We start from the raw sequence: 13,836 nt of genomic DNA on the forward strand, positions 1-13,836 counted from the left end.
TTGCCCCTCTTGATTTCTTTCAATTGAGTTTTTTACCTGTTTTTCTTGTGGGAGGGTGACATGTTTTGTGGAGGTATTGCCTGCTTTTTTGTGCATTTTTGGTTTTTATTTTGCAATGTGTGTTCAGTATTTTTTGACTGGTTCTTTGTGGGGGGAGAGATGTGGGTTCTGAGCATCACCAACTTTTCTTTCTGTGAAATGGGCATTTTGTGATGCTCTCAACAGTTTTTTCTTAGATTTCCACATGCCCCCCTCTCCAGGTCCAGAATGTTTGCCCTCCCCCATCATTCTTGCACATTGGAGCCCCAAGATGCTTTTGATAAATTTAGGAGAGAACCTCCAGAAAGTGACTTTTATGGCTGAGTGGGGATTTGAACCCTGGTCTCCAAGGTCCTAGTCCAGTCCTCTAACCACTACACCACGGTGGGTCTCTGGATATCCCTTGTGGGTTGCTGTCCCAAAGACAAGAGCGGGAAAATTCAGCTGAACTGGACAAACAGGAAAGCATCTTCTTTCTTAGCAGGGAGCAACATCTCTGGAAAAAGACCTCACTTGTTGTCTGTGCAGGCCTCTCCTTCCTTTCCCTTTCCTGTCAGTCTCCCACAGCTGCAGCCGGCCTGCACAAGACTTGACAGTCTCAGTCCCTGGTTGCATTCTCTGGCTTTTCTTGCATGCTGGATAATTGACCGCCTGTCTGACCTGTGTTTCTCTCTGCTTCCTTGTCTGTCTGAATATTTAGGAAGTTGTCATGGTGGATTGTTGATTTGGCAAATAACGCTGAGAGCAAGCAATAGTCAGCAAGCCATGACATCTTTTTGTTGGTGGGGGAAGGGAGGGTGACTGGAGAAGCCTCTGGTGCCAAAGGGGGCATTATTTTCTTAGATTAGGAGCTAGGAGGAATCTGGAGTTCAAAGCTGGACAACACTGGGATTTTAATGGGACTCATCTTAAGGCTGGCTCAGCTGGTTAGAGCGTGATGCTGATAATGCCAAGGTAGCAGCTTTAATCCCTGGACGGGACAGCTGCATATTCAGGTTGTACCAGATGATCCTCAGGGTCCCTTTCAACTTCTATGAATCTGTAAGGGCAGCCTGTGTAGATGACACCTCAATGGAGCTCAGTGGCAGAGCACCTCTTTTACGTGCAGGAAGTCTGTGGTTCTACTCCTGGCATCTCCAGGCAGGGCTGGGAAAGGGAGCCTGTCTGAAGCCCTGGAGAATCGCTGCCAGTCACCAGGCTCGATGTCTGATTTGGTGTAAGGCAGCTGCCTCTGGTCCACCAGGATTATATTGGGGTCAGAATTGGGAGTGGACCTTCTCACACCGGTCACTGGATCACAATGACAGGACTGATCCAGGGGAATTTTGTACTTATTTGAATGCAACACCTGCCCCCCCCCGCCCCAATGTGGGGGCCTATTGTCACCTTCATGGGGTAAGCATGGATTACTAAGGCGTGTTGAATTTTTAGACTTTCAAATTCCAAGAATGAGGGGTGCTAAAAAGTTGGGGAATTCAAAATATATTTTGCTTAAATTAATTATTCTTGCTTGATAAGTAAAATGTGTGTAAAATTGCATAGAAATCATTAACAATGATTGCCAAGTACTTGCTGTTATATTATTAATTAATTAATTAGCATTATATGACATTTTCAGAAGGTAGAATTAAATTTCTTTGGTTGTCTGAAAGCAGTTTATGTGTTTCTTCATCAAACATACTTATGAAGTTAACTGTTGTCCAATCATAAAAATAATAGCAAATTTTAATTACTCACATCCAAAAACATATTTTTAAGACCATTCACTGAATAAATTTATAAAAATTCAGTTTTACCTCTAAAACAACACACCCTAATAGATGACTACGTTTGACTCCGCAACTGGAGACCCCTCCATGGATGGAACTGCCAAGATGCTCCTGCTCACCCTTAGAAGACCTCTTGGACCAGTCCATTCCGTAAAGGAAAGTGTTGCTATCCCATTAAGGACACTGGCTCCCTCTAGCAAGCTGACAAATGTCAGCGACATTCTGCTGAGCATGGCAGACTTGGTAAAAGCAACCTCTCTTAGATGATCAAATATGACCGAATCCCTCCAGGACTCCTAAGGACATAGCATATTCCTAAAATCCTCAAGATTTTGGTGCCCCAGAGTGGGAAATGGGCAGCACTGTTCCAGGAACAGCCTTGCTATACTTTTTACTGGAGGGAAATATGCTTTGGCCTAGAGGGAGCTCTGTTGGAGCAGTCTATGAAAGATATCCATCACAGAATAAGGATGCATGGCAACATGGTTATTTCCAAGATGTCCAAACCAAAAAACATTGCACTGTATTGCTTAGGTGCTGGTGCAGCCTCTGATGCCAGCTGGCTGAGCTGACATCATGGCATGGCAAGTCCATAAACATAGCAATTGCTCAGGGAGAAAGAATGTCTGTAGTTCAGGTTCCATGAGGGAAGTGAAAGGTGTCAGCTTGGCTGAGCTTAAAACCCCTCGCATACAGAAGGAGCGGATACCTGTGGACCTCCAGATGTTGCTGGGCTCCCATCAGCCCTAGATCAATGTTCAAAGGTCTATGAGAGTCACAATCCAGCAACATCTGGAAACCACAGGTTCCCCACTCCTGCTCTAGGGACAGGAGCACTTGTCTGAGAAAGAGGAACCTGAGGACAGTGGATCTTCTGGACAAAGGCAATGAAGAATTGAGGTGAGAAGGGGCCGACGAGAGAGGGAGCTCTGAGGAAGTGCTTCGGGTTAAGATGTAGGCTGCAAGGAATTGGAAAAGGGTACAGAAGGAATGCCAAGGGAGGTGGCCAAGGGTTAGGGTGGCTGACATAATAAGGAGGCATCCAAGGAAATAACTTCAGTACGGTGCCTTGGGACAATAGCAGCTCAGCATTCTTGGCAGGCAGACAGGAAAGAGAGCAAGCCAAGAAGGGCCCAGTCTCTTTTTAGATACCCCCCCCAAAGGTCCTGTAAGGCAATTCTTGGCAAAAATGATAATATGGCATAACCGATCTATAAAACCCTCAACCATGAAAGTTCATGAGGCACAATACCTCTAAATTCAAGTGGCTTTGGGGCTTCAAGGCTTCAGAACAGGGGTCCTCAAACTAAGGCCCGCAGGCCAGATTTGGCCCACCAGGCTCGTCAATCCGGCCTGCCAGCCAAAACGCCACGCTGTGCGAGGACTGACAGAGCGGGCTCAAATTCGCTCCTCTCTGTGATGAGGGGAGACACATCTCCTCGCCTGCTGGATTTCTGCCTATGGGCAGCCGTGACTAGACACAATTCTTATGTTCTTAGTGCTTATGAGATTATTTTGGCTTTCTGGAGGACTAGATGAATTGCTGCGTGTGTGTGTTTATTTGGATTTATATCCTGTCTTTCCTCCCCATGGAGCTCAGGGTAGATTTATATACAGTATATACCGTATTTTTCAGTGTATAAGACTTTGAGGGACTCCAATTTAAGAAAATCCCCAAATAAGACATCCCCAAATTTTGGACATTATTTTTTAGGAAAACAACCTAGCCTTATACACAAAAAATACAGTATATGGAATAGTCTGTGATGTTTTGGATCTTTTTAGCTGTGGTATGTTTGGACCGTAATCGGGGTGGGGTTTTTTTCTTCCTTTTCTTCTTCTCTTTTTAACATTTTTCAAGTTGTGTTTAAACATTTCTTGTTACATTGCCCAGAGAGCCATGTTACAGGGCAATTAATGAATAAGTGAATGTAAGTGCATGTATTGTACTGAGCAGACGTATAGCAGCCAGAGGTCCAACCTTCCATCCTCCCCAAGAGGGAGGAAGCTTGGGATGCACAGGAACTCTACTTATACAATATTGTATTAAACAGCTGCACAACATGGATAAAATGCAACTGGGGTGATTTCTACCACCCCTGATTAAACAAAGTCCAGCTATCAGATTTCTGTCTCACATACTGGTGTTAAAATGCACATTGTTCTACCCGCACACTGAGGTCCAGCGCCGAGGGCCTTCTTGCGGTTCCCTCATTGTGAGAAGCAAAGCCTTCTTGGTAGTGGCGCCCGCCCTGTGGAACGCCCTCCCATCAGATGTCAAAGCGATAAACAACTACATGACATTCAGAAGACATCTTAAGGCAGCCCTGTTCAGGGAAGTTTTTAATGTTTGATGTATTACAGTATTTTAATATTTTTTTGGAAGCCGCCCAGAGTGGCTGGGGAGGCCCAGCCAGATGGGCGGGGTATAAATGATAAAATTATTATTATTATTATTATTATTATTATTATTATTATTATTATTAGGAGCTGTGCTAGGGCTTATTCTCTCTCTCTCTCTCTCTCTCTCTCTCTCTCCCTCCCCTCCCCCATTCCTGCCTCCCCACTCTACTTGTTGGATTCTTTCTGCAGTATTATTTGAGATACGGGATGCTGGTGGTGCTGTGGTCTAAACCACTGAGTCTCCCGCAATGTTGCTCTGTCCCAGTTCCTGCCAACCTAGCAATTTGAAAGCACACCAATGCAAGTAGATAAATAGGTACCACTGCAGCAGGAAGATAAACAGTGTTTCCATGCGCTCTGGTTTTCGTCATGGTGTTCTGTTGCACCAGAAGCAGCTTAGTCATGCTGGCCACATGACCCAGAAAGCTGTCTGTGGACAAACACCGGCTCCCTTGACCTGAAAGCGAGATGAGTGCCGCAACTCCATAGTCGCCTTTGACTGGACTTAACCATCCAGGGGTCCTTTACCTTTTACCTTTAATTGTTTGAGATTCATTATTGCTTTTCCTAGTTGGGTTGAGCTCCTGTATATTTAACAGTGCATGACAGGCAGAAGCCTGCTAAATGTATTCTTCATTCATACCTGGGGGGAAAATCTCTTTGATTTCTGCCTGCCATGCAGCTAAATGCACAGGAACACTCCTAGGAAAAATAGTTCACATCTATGATTGTTACAGGCATTTTGCAGCTACATGACAGGTAGAAATTCAACACAATTCGTCATATTTTTTTCAAAATATAGTCTGGCCCCCAACAGTGTCTGAGGGACAGTGAACTGGCCCCCTGTTCAAAACGTTTGAGGACCCCTGCATCAGAATGACTTCTGTGGTCTTCCTATTAGAGGACCAGGGAGAGGGATTTTGTGTGTTCCGACTGAGACCCTCAAGGGAGCACCTGCATGCTTTAGGGCTAAGGAGAGCTGCCTATTGCAAATGTTTGCTGAATACCACCATGTGTATAGAAACTGGCCCACTGTGCAAAGATAAAAGCACACTGGGTGCCCTCTGGCTGAAAAAGGTTCCCCACTCCTGTCTTAGGAAATGGGGCAGCTGATAATACAATATTCATTTGCATCACAAATCAGGAAAGTAATCAACACAGCCTGGGCAGGCATGACCTTAGCTGCCTTCCCACTCTACTGGAGTGGGTGAACATTTGCATGCTATTGCATCAAGAAGGGTTACACACACGTGTCTCTGTGTGTGTGTGTGTGTGGATGATTTAGCAACAAAAAGCAGTTAAATTCCTCTAGCTGCCTAAATTAAAGCTCTTTTATCTCAAGGCTAAGCAGCTCCCTGGAGCTGATAGGTGAACCCACTTTATTCTGCTGGTAATTGCTCAGTCTCCTTCACTCACTGCTTTGCAGCTATGATACTCTTTTAGAAACACAATGGAGGGAAGAAGGGGTTTGAATATATCACTCAGTAAGGAAGGTTCTGTGCTCCATCTCTTAGCATGAAAGGGGTCAGCCTCAGCAGTTGTGAGTCATGCTTCATCAGCCAGGAGAAAATATCCTCCTCAGAGAGATGGAAAGTGGCAAGAATGAATTCAAAGGTTAGGGTGGGTGGACTACCTCTGCTATGCTGGCCCCCCACCCCACCAGACCTGGATAACTCCCCACCCTAACTTTTTTCATTTCAGCACCACAATACATTTTGCTGCTGCCATTGTTAAACAACTGGCATTCAGAAAGCCATGCCTGTCTACTTCAGATCACAAAGATATCAGCCAGTAGATCCAGAACAACCTTCTGGCCACCCCTGATTTAGATGGCTATGCCTTCAGTCATACATTCAGGCTAACTGGCCTTTCAGCACCCTGGAACGAGGTGATTTGTGCCACTGATGAGCCTATCTTTCTATACAGTGGGGGGGGGGGGACGAGGGACATCCATGGATCTCCAGACATTACTGGACTATGACACCCATCATCTCTGACCATTGACCATGCTGACTGGGGCTGATGGGAGTGGGAGGGCTGCAGCTCTCCCACCCCTGCAATATAAGGTGTTCAGAAAATATTGGACTTGTTCACCATAACGAGCCAATTTTTCCTACTACCTGGAGCCAGCCCTCATTTGTGGGAAGTTCTACCTGGAGCCAGCCCACCAAGTTCATTTTCAAAGTTAAGAGAAAGGTGATTTGCTTATGCTTGCTTGAACAAGCTGCACGTCAGATGTCTCAATGGTCTTATGTTCGCAGGAATGCAAGGAAAAGCTAGTTTATGCATGCTTCCTGTAGAGAAGGAATAGGGACCTTGTGGCCCTCAAACTCCCAATCTGTCCCAGCCAACATGGACAGGGGTGATGGGATTTGTAGTCCAGACAAATTTGGAGGGCACCAGGTCCTTCATCCCTGCTGCAGAACTTGTCTGGCAGTGCCTTCTTCTAAAAACACCCTTGATTGCAAGATTATCATATGACTGTGAGTGCCAATCATCCTGGGCTAGACTGAATTTTCCTCCCTGCCAGGAATGCTCATTTGAGAACAGAAAATGCTGGGGTTGAATGAGGCCCCAAAAAAGGCTTTCTCTGCCTTTTTATGGGAGTTGCAAATGCAAACTAGATTAAACTTGCTCTGTGTTATTATCTAGCACATCTAAAGTACAAGTCTTCTTCCTACCACACAAAGCAGATTGGCTGAGAGAGAGAGAGAAAATGCTGCAGTCTTGCAAGCACACAACACATGCGCCTGTATCATGCTCTGATTACGGTTTCCACACAGTGTTTCTTCAACTCCCTCTCCTGACATAAACCAGCACCCCCCCCCTTCTGCCAGGAGGCACCTGTGTTTGATCTTCAAATGGAGCAGAGATAATCTGAAAGCCAAGAAATTACACGCTCCTCTTTGCGAATTCCAAAACCATCCCTTCCTCTGAGACCCAACAGCCACAGCAGCAGAAAAGAAGAAAATGTGTTTGTTAAATGGGGGGGGGGGAGTATGCCACTGTATGGAGTCGCTGCTACAGTGCACATAAATATTGAATGCTGTGCTGAGCCCCCTCTGGTAGCATAATATGAAGTCAGATCTCAGATGGAGGATATGTATAAACAGAGGTTCTGTTTCTGAAGGAGCAATTCTGAAGGTTAAACACAGGATCTTTGGCTGAAGATGGAATGTAGCATTTGTAAGGCAGTAGAGATGCTTTGGAAGTTCCTGGCCAGTATAAATGCATACTTATTCTTCACCAGGAAGCAGCAAGTTATTAGATGGATTACTCAGTAGATTTCCCCTTTAAATGCCACATCTGTCTTCAGCCTGAGTGAACAGGTGGGGGTGGGGTGGAGGAAAGACATGGACTGTCCAGATAGCCAAGACTCGCCCCTTTCACCTTCCTTTCACCTTCCTGCCCCACACCACCAGCCTATACTCTTCTGATGCCAATGGAAGCTGGCCTTCTGCATGGCCAGGGGCAGGGATAGCATCCCTCCTTGCAGCAGAGGCAGATTTAGGGCCCCACACCTAGGGGGCGCTGCAGGGCATTGCAACCAAGACAAAGTGAATTGAGTAGAATGGAAGGTGAGAGGTGGGGGGGAGGTGCTGAATTTTGGCCTTGCAGAAGGTGCCACTGAAATGTGAAAGACCCAAGTCCTTCCCTGTTGTCAGCACTGGATTAAGATACAGTGAGGCCCCAGGCCATGTGGAGTTTAAGAGGTCCGTAGTGGTGCTAAAATCAATGCTATTTTTGGTATATATTTTTGGTCCTATCAGAACAATTGTGTCTATTTTAAAAAGCCAAGTATGTAAGACTTGAAATTCAGTGAAAATGTCAACTTAGTGTAAGTTTTACTCCGAATAGACCCACTGAAATTAATGAACATATGACTTAAGTTAGGGTTATTCATTTCAAAAGGTCTACTATGCATAAAATTTAGCTGAATGCAAGCCCTGACATTTAGAGGTCATTCATAGTCTGAGGCCCTAACCTGTTGTTTCCTTAGGTTGCCCATAAATCCGCCGCTGCCTTTCTTCTCTGGGAGTGGGCTGTTTTTCACTGCAGCTGCAGTACAGGAGAAAGGGTTAACCCGCCCTCATGCACCATGATTTTGAGCCTAATCTCCACCCCCACCCTGCCTCAGAAAAGTGGGGGAAGGTACAATTAATGCACTCACAATTCTTTTATTCTTTTAAGTGTCCATTCGGACCTTTTTCTCCATCAAATTCTCTATATTGCTTCTGGGCAGGTTTGCTTAACACGGCAGTTGTGCAGCGTCTTCAGACGTTGTAGGGGCTCTCGTGGCTCAAAACCAAAGAGACAGTTTTTATGAAACACATTTTTCTCCGTGATTATTCCTAAGCCTGTATATCTCACAAAAGGTGTATTTGTAGCTGACTTTATAAAAGAAAAAGCTGCACAGTTCAGATCATTGCTAAATGGGTCGTGCCCTCTGGCAGACTCTGTTTGGGTTAAGTCCCATCCCCTTACAATCTGTTTAATCCTGCTTGCTGTCTAGTAGCATGTTGGAGCTGTGAGTTTCTGGGATCCTGCCGGAATGGTTTCTGGTCTGCTGGAGTTACAGAAGGGGAGCCTGGTAGTCCAGCAGTGTTCTAGTTCCCATGACAACACCTTCTTACGTTTCCTGGGTGACAGAGCCGCTCCAAATTAGGTACCCTGTGTGGTTTGTGAAATATTAGAGGCTGTGTCAAATGTTTGCTGTTTAGCTTTCTATTTAGCAAAAGTCATGCTTTTGAAGGGGAAGATGCATCCTGAACACACCTATAATGTTGAAGTCATGGAGGGTAAATGAAGCAGCCCTCAGGAAGTATTGCCCTTATTCCAAACACGTTGTTGTGCACCAACACTATCTCCAAGCAGTGCAAGATTCCAGGGGTTCCAGCTGTTTACCCAGGGTTGGTGTTTCCTTTTGGGAATGAGGCATGGCAGAGACTGTGGTGTCTTTGTGATATAAGGCTTCTTTACGCATATGTACAACCTGAGCCTACAATGGAGGGGTTCCCAGCATCAACACCCCAAAGGGGCATTGTTTCTTTGAGAGCTGCAACCATGGATTCAAGCAGAAATCAGCCGTGTCTCTCTGACCCTCTGCTTGCTACTTTTTCCTCTCCCTCACATCACACAAAACTAAACTCTGAACTCTGAATTTTGTTCTTATCACTATCTCATTGCTGGAGGAGGGACCCCACCCAGGTTTATCTCCTGACTGATTTGGTGACTCTCCCTGGCTTGCCAAAATTATGCCCCTTCATCATGGCATGATTCTGTCTGCTTCTTTATTAACGTATTGCTCTTTTCCCCCTCCCTTCTGTCTCCTCTCCACACATACAAATCTTTCTCTCCCAGAAATTGATGAAGACCGGCTCCCCAACCCTCTTTTGAAGGTATGTATAACTTCTCAAGGGGTGAGGAACTGAAGTCCAGTTTCATTTATCCAGCAAAATTGGGTGCTAAAGTATGTCCATTTCAAGCTGCAGATACAGTTTTAAGGCACCCCCAGTGAAAATTCTCCATGCACATAGAAAAATGAAATGTCAGTGAAAAGGTTCTCCCTGGTGTGCTAGCTTTCTATGTGAAGAGGATGGGGGGGTTGTTTGTTGGCAAGCATTGACACAGGCAACCTTCTCCCACCGTGCACCTAGTCCAGGAAAAGGCTTCATTGCTTGATCGTATAGTAAAGTGGTATTTATTTAACATTAATTTGGGGAGTGAGAAAGAAAGAATATTATCTTTCTAAGCCAATCCAAGTGCTTGGAAGGGTGCCTTCTGAGCCTCACCAAAAGTCTTGCCATCACCACCAGCTCCACCACCTAATGCACATCCTTTCATTTCAGTTGGTAATCATATAAGTCTTCAGAAGAGCTACTGATCTCATGGTAGGAAGACAGAGGGAGCATTTGCCACTGCTGCTCCTCTTCTTTGACTTAAGCAGTGGCTTGAAGGAGGGTGTCGTGATGGTGCTGGCGGCAAGATCTGGTGTGGATGGGTAGGGGGGAGCTAACACTTCTTATCTCGTTTGGATTTTAATCTAGCCAGGGAAAAATTCCTGGCCTTGAAATATTTCCTAATGTGGCAAGTTTTAGGGGCTGCTAAAATTCTTCTCCAAATGTAGAGAGGTTCATCAGCATCTTCCACCTCCTACTGTCAGCTGATGGGCATGTGGGGCTCACCTTGTACCATCAAAGGAGTAATCCAGAAGGCACCTTAAGTTCCCAAATGTTCCTTTGAAGCCCCACCCATAACCACCTCACACCTGATGCCATAAATGATGTCAGGTGTAAGATGGGCTTCCACAGAACAGTCTCACAAGTCAAATGGGGAGGCCTGGCAATTTGGCCCATGTGCCCGCAGGCTGCTCACCCCTGCTTTAAAAGCCCCATAGTGAGTAGAAAGTCAACAGGTGCTGGTTTTCCTGACATGAGACTGCAGTGAATGGGAGCACTTGCCACATCATGCCTCCATGGGAGTGGACAAACCAGGCACACTTTTTGGTTTGAATCTTGAAGGGAGGGGCTGCAGGTGGGGAGGGACTTCTTCTGGCAGGTTGTTGCTATGTAGACTAAAGGCACCTGCCCATCAGGCAGTGGCACTTTCTCTCCAGATGGACTGGGCCCATCGGAGAAGAGAGGCTGCATTTTGAGAGGCCTTGTTCTCACTGAGCATCTTCTCTTTCATTCCTGAACTGGCAGGATCCAGATTCAGGACATAGCTAAAGTTTTGCTCCAGAGTTTCCACCTAGGGGCTCATCAGGTATTTTCACCTCTCCCCCCACCCCCACCTTTCTTTACAGCCAGGAATGTCGATGTCTCCAAGGCAGAGGAAGAAGGTTTCTCGCACCACCCCCACCATGAAAGGTAACAGTGGCTGCAGTTTAGGGACTAGTTGACTCCAAGTGAAGGACCCTGAATGGTTCTTGCCACTACCCAGCATGAGCGTGTTGCTTCACTCCGGGAAGGAATTGAGGTTTTTCTTAACTTCGTACGGATATTGGCAGTGCTTTGAAAGCAACAAGCTCTCTCGCTGCTTTCTCCCGCTCTGAAAGGCTTGGCACAATGTCTTTCTCTGCACTCTAGAGAAGATCAAGAGTTCTGTCAGTGAGGTTCTGTGCAGGATAGGCTAAACCCCTGCGTCTTCCCCACTCCATCAGCTTGGAGATGGGGGAGAGCGTTGGGGCTTACAGCCACAGCTCCTTCAAATGGCAGCATGTTTCACCCCCGTAGTATTTCCCCCTTCTCTTTGTGAGGTAATGGCAGGGTCAGTAGCCAGCACAAGTTTTTGTCTGGCTGTCTATTGACTTGCTTGCTAAAAGCACTGAAGGCCCACAGATGGAATGGCTGTTTTTTCAAAGGTGTGCATGCGCATGCGCACACACAGACACACTGCTATGTCCCTTGCTTGGCAGTATCCCAGGAATGCCATCCTGTAATTAATAACATGGTCGTTTAAGAGAGATTAGGATTTATTTTTAAACAAGCATCCTCCAATTATAGGGCTGGAAGGTACCTTCAAAGGTCATCCAATCCATTCTGTTCCCCCCCAACTGGTCTTAAGCCCATTTGCACGTATACAGCCCTAGGCAGATGCTTCTCCCAACCTATTTTTACAAATGCTCATTCATGGCATTGCTCCAGAATGTCCAACTCTTAAAGACGTGATCTACACCCATGGAAGACCCACACCTCCCCCCCAGTGGGTCTGTACCAATTTAAGATGGATCCCTGCATGTAGAACAGTTGCCAACCTGATATCCGCTTTTAGTGAGGGTTTTAGTTATTTTTCACTCATGCAAACCTACCCACTCCCATTTGCAGTTGAACATTCTGAAGTGCCCACAAAGATGTCCTGAGTGATTCTTCTGTACTTGTGGATGGGTTCTAAGTTGTCTTTGTGTTTTCCCATCTACAATTTTCTTCTTTCTTTCTGACTAAATGTGTCTGGTCCCCCCTCCTCCTCCTGCAATCTTTCCTCATAAATTTTACATTGAACCACTTTATCTTTTGCATTGCTCTACATTCCCTCCAATTTGCCCACCCTGCTATTTTTTAAGCCTTGCAGAGCACAATTCCCAGGCTGTGACAGAGTCACAGGATCCATTTTGGAGCACAGAGAGATCAGGGTTGAAAGAGGAACAGGTTCCATAACTAGAGGTCATTATGGCTCATGGGTGATGGAGAAATTCTGTTTTCCAGAAAACAGGTTCAAGTTCTGACAACCAGTTGGAAAGAAGAAAGGTCATTAGGCATTGGGTCAAAAAGGGTGACAATGGCACTGACAGTGTGCTCCTATGCATATCTGCACAGAAGTGAGTCCTCCTGAGTTTAGTGGAACTTACTCCCAGGTAAAGTATATAAAGGAGCCCAGGGGTAGGAAGCGTGGAGTACAGGAAGTGGTTTAGAACACTGTTCTTCAACCTTGGAGGGATTGTAACCAACAAAGTCTTTCTGTTGGCACATCTCCACAATGGGACTTTGCCTCCCCCACATCTAAATCCATTCTGTGGTTTACCCCAACCCTCTGGAACAAATTGCACAGGGGGCAGGAGAGGAGAGGGAGAGAAAGACCTGGTACACAGGCAGAAATCCTTGCACCAAAGGGACCATTTCGTTGGCCACAACCCTGTGTGTTGGGCTACAACAACACCTTCCTTCAGTTCCCAAGTCATCAAAAGCCACTGCCTACTGGTAGCTGAATGTTTCTCAATGAACAACTCTCCTTTTTTACAACTGGGCTTAAAAAAATTAAATGTGTGCACAGGAAATTGTCCCAGACTCTTTAAATTTCATATTTTTCATGAGGTTTTCTTCCTCCCCTCCTCCCCCTTCCAGAGCTCCAGCTGATGGTTGAGCACCATCTCTGCAAGCAGCAGGCGGATGAGGAGGATGTCAGCACTGGGAGCCAGGAGCCACACAGTCCAAGCTGCTGCCCTCATGCCAACTCAGAACCTGGCCACAGTCCTGGGAGTTGCCCTTTGGCCCAAGCTCATGCTCAGCTGGGCATTCAGCAGGGGGAGCCCATTGGCCTGGAGGAACGTGAGTATGTTTCAGTCAACTAGAGGCATTACCCACTTTTCCTAGCTAGCATGGGTGAAGGGAGTTGTCGTCCAAAACATCTGGATGGCATCAGGTTGATGAAGGTTAGCCTACATTTTATGCTTTGTTTTAGGGTTATCATATTTAGAAGAGCAAAAAAGAGGACACATTTGCCAACTTCTACTTTTAACAATGGATAACTATGACGACCTCATTTTATGTACCCATGAAAAAGAGAACATGTCCTGGAAAAAGAGGACATGTGGCAACCCTACATTTTATCCCACAGAACTCAGTGGGGGCATAGAGGTCTTTTCTGATTTGTGCAGCCCTTTATCTGCATGGCACCACTCTGGAATCTGTTGTTGTTTTCTTAATGGTCCATGTAATATGATCGGTCCATGACAGCCTATGTGAAAGCAAGCTGTGCATTAACACGGTGCTGCTGCAGATCATGCTAATAGCATGTGCGTGTGGCAGGACACTCTTCTCCCCCACACTGCAGCAGGCAGCCTGAATGCAAAGTCATGCCAAAAAATCCTTTGTCTAATAAGGAGATCAAACAGTGGCCTCTAGCGGCT

The 13,836-nt window shown here is 46.0% G+C and overlaps 1 protein-coding gene across 1 annotated transcript in view; it reads left to right on the forward strand.

Moving 5' to 3' along the window:
* The window catches only part of PPP1R1A (protein phosphatase 1 regulatory inhibitor subunit 1A), a 79,530-nt gene that overhangs the window by 57,035 nt on the left and 8,659 nt on the right, over positions 1–13,836 (forward strand). The window contains exons 3-5 of the mRNA XM_053369865.1: positions 9,573–9,610; positions 11,017–11,080; positions 13,052–13,255. Coding sequence (XP_053225840.1) covers positions 9,573–9,610; positions 11,017–11,080; positions 13,052–13,255 — 306 coding nt within the window. The remainder of the gene's footprint in view (positions 1–9,572; positions 9,611–11,016; positions 11,081–13,051; positions 13,256–13,836) is intronic.

This window comes from Podarcis raffonei, chromosome 2 (assembly GCF_027172205.1).
Source record: "Podarcis raffonei isolate rPodRaf1 chromosome 2, rPodRaf1.pri, whole genome shotgun sequence".
NCBI lineage: Eukaryota > Metazoa > Chordata > Lepidosauria > Squamata > Lacertidae > Podarcis > Podarcis raffonei.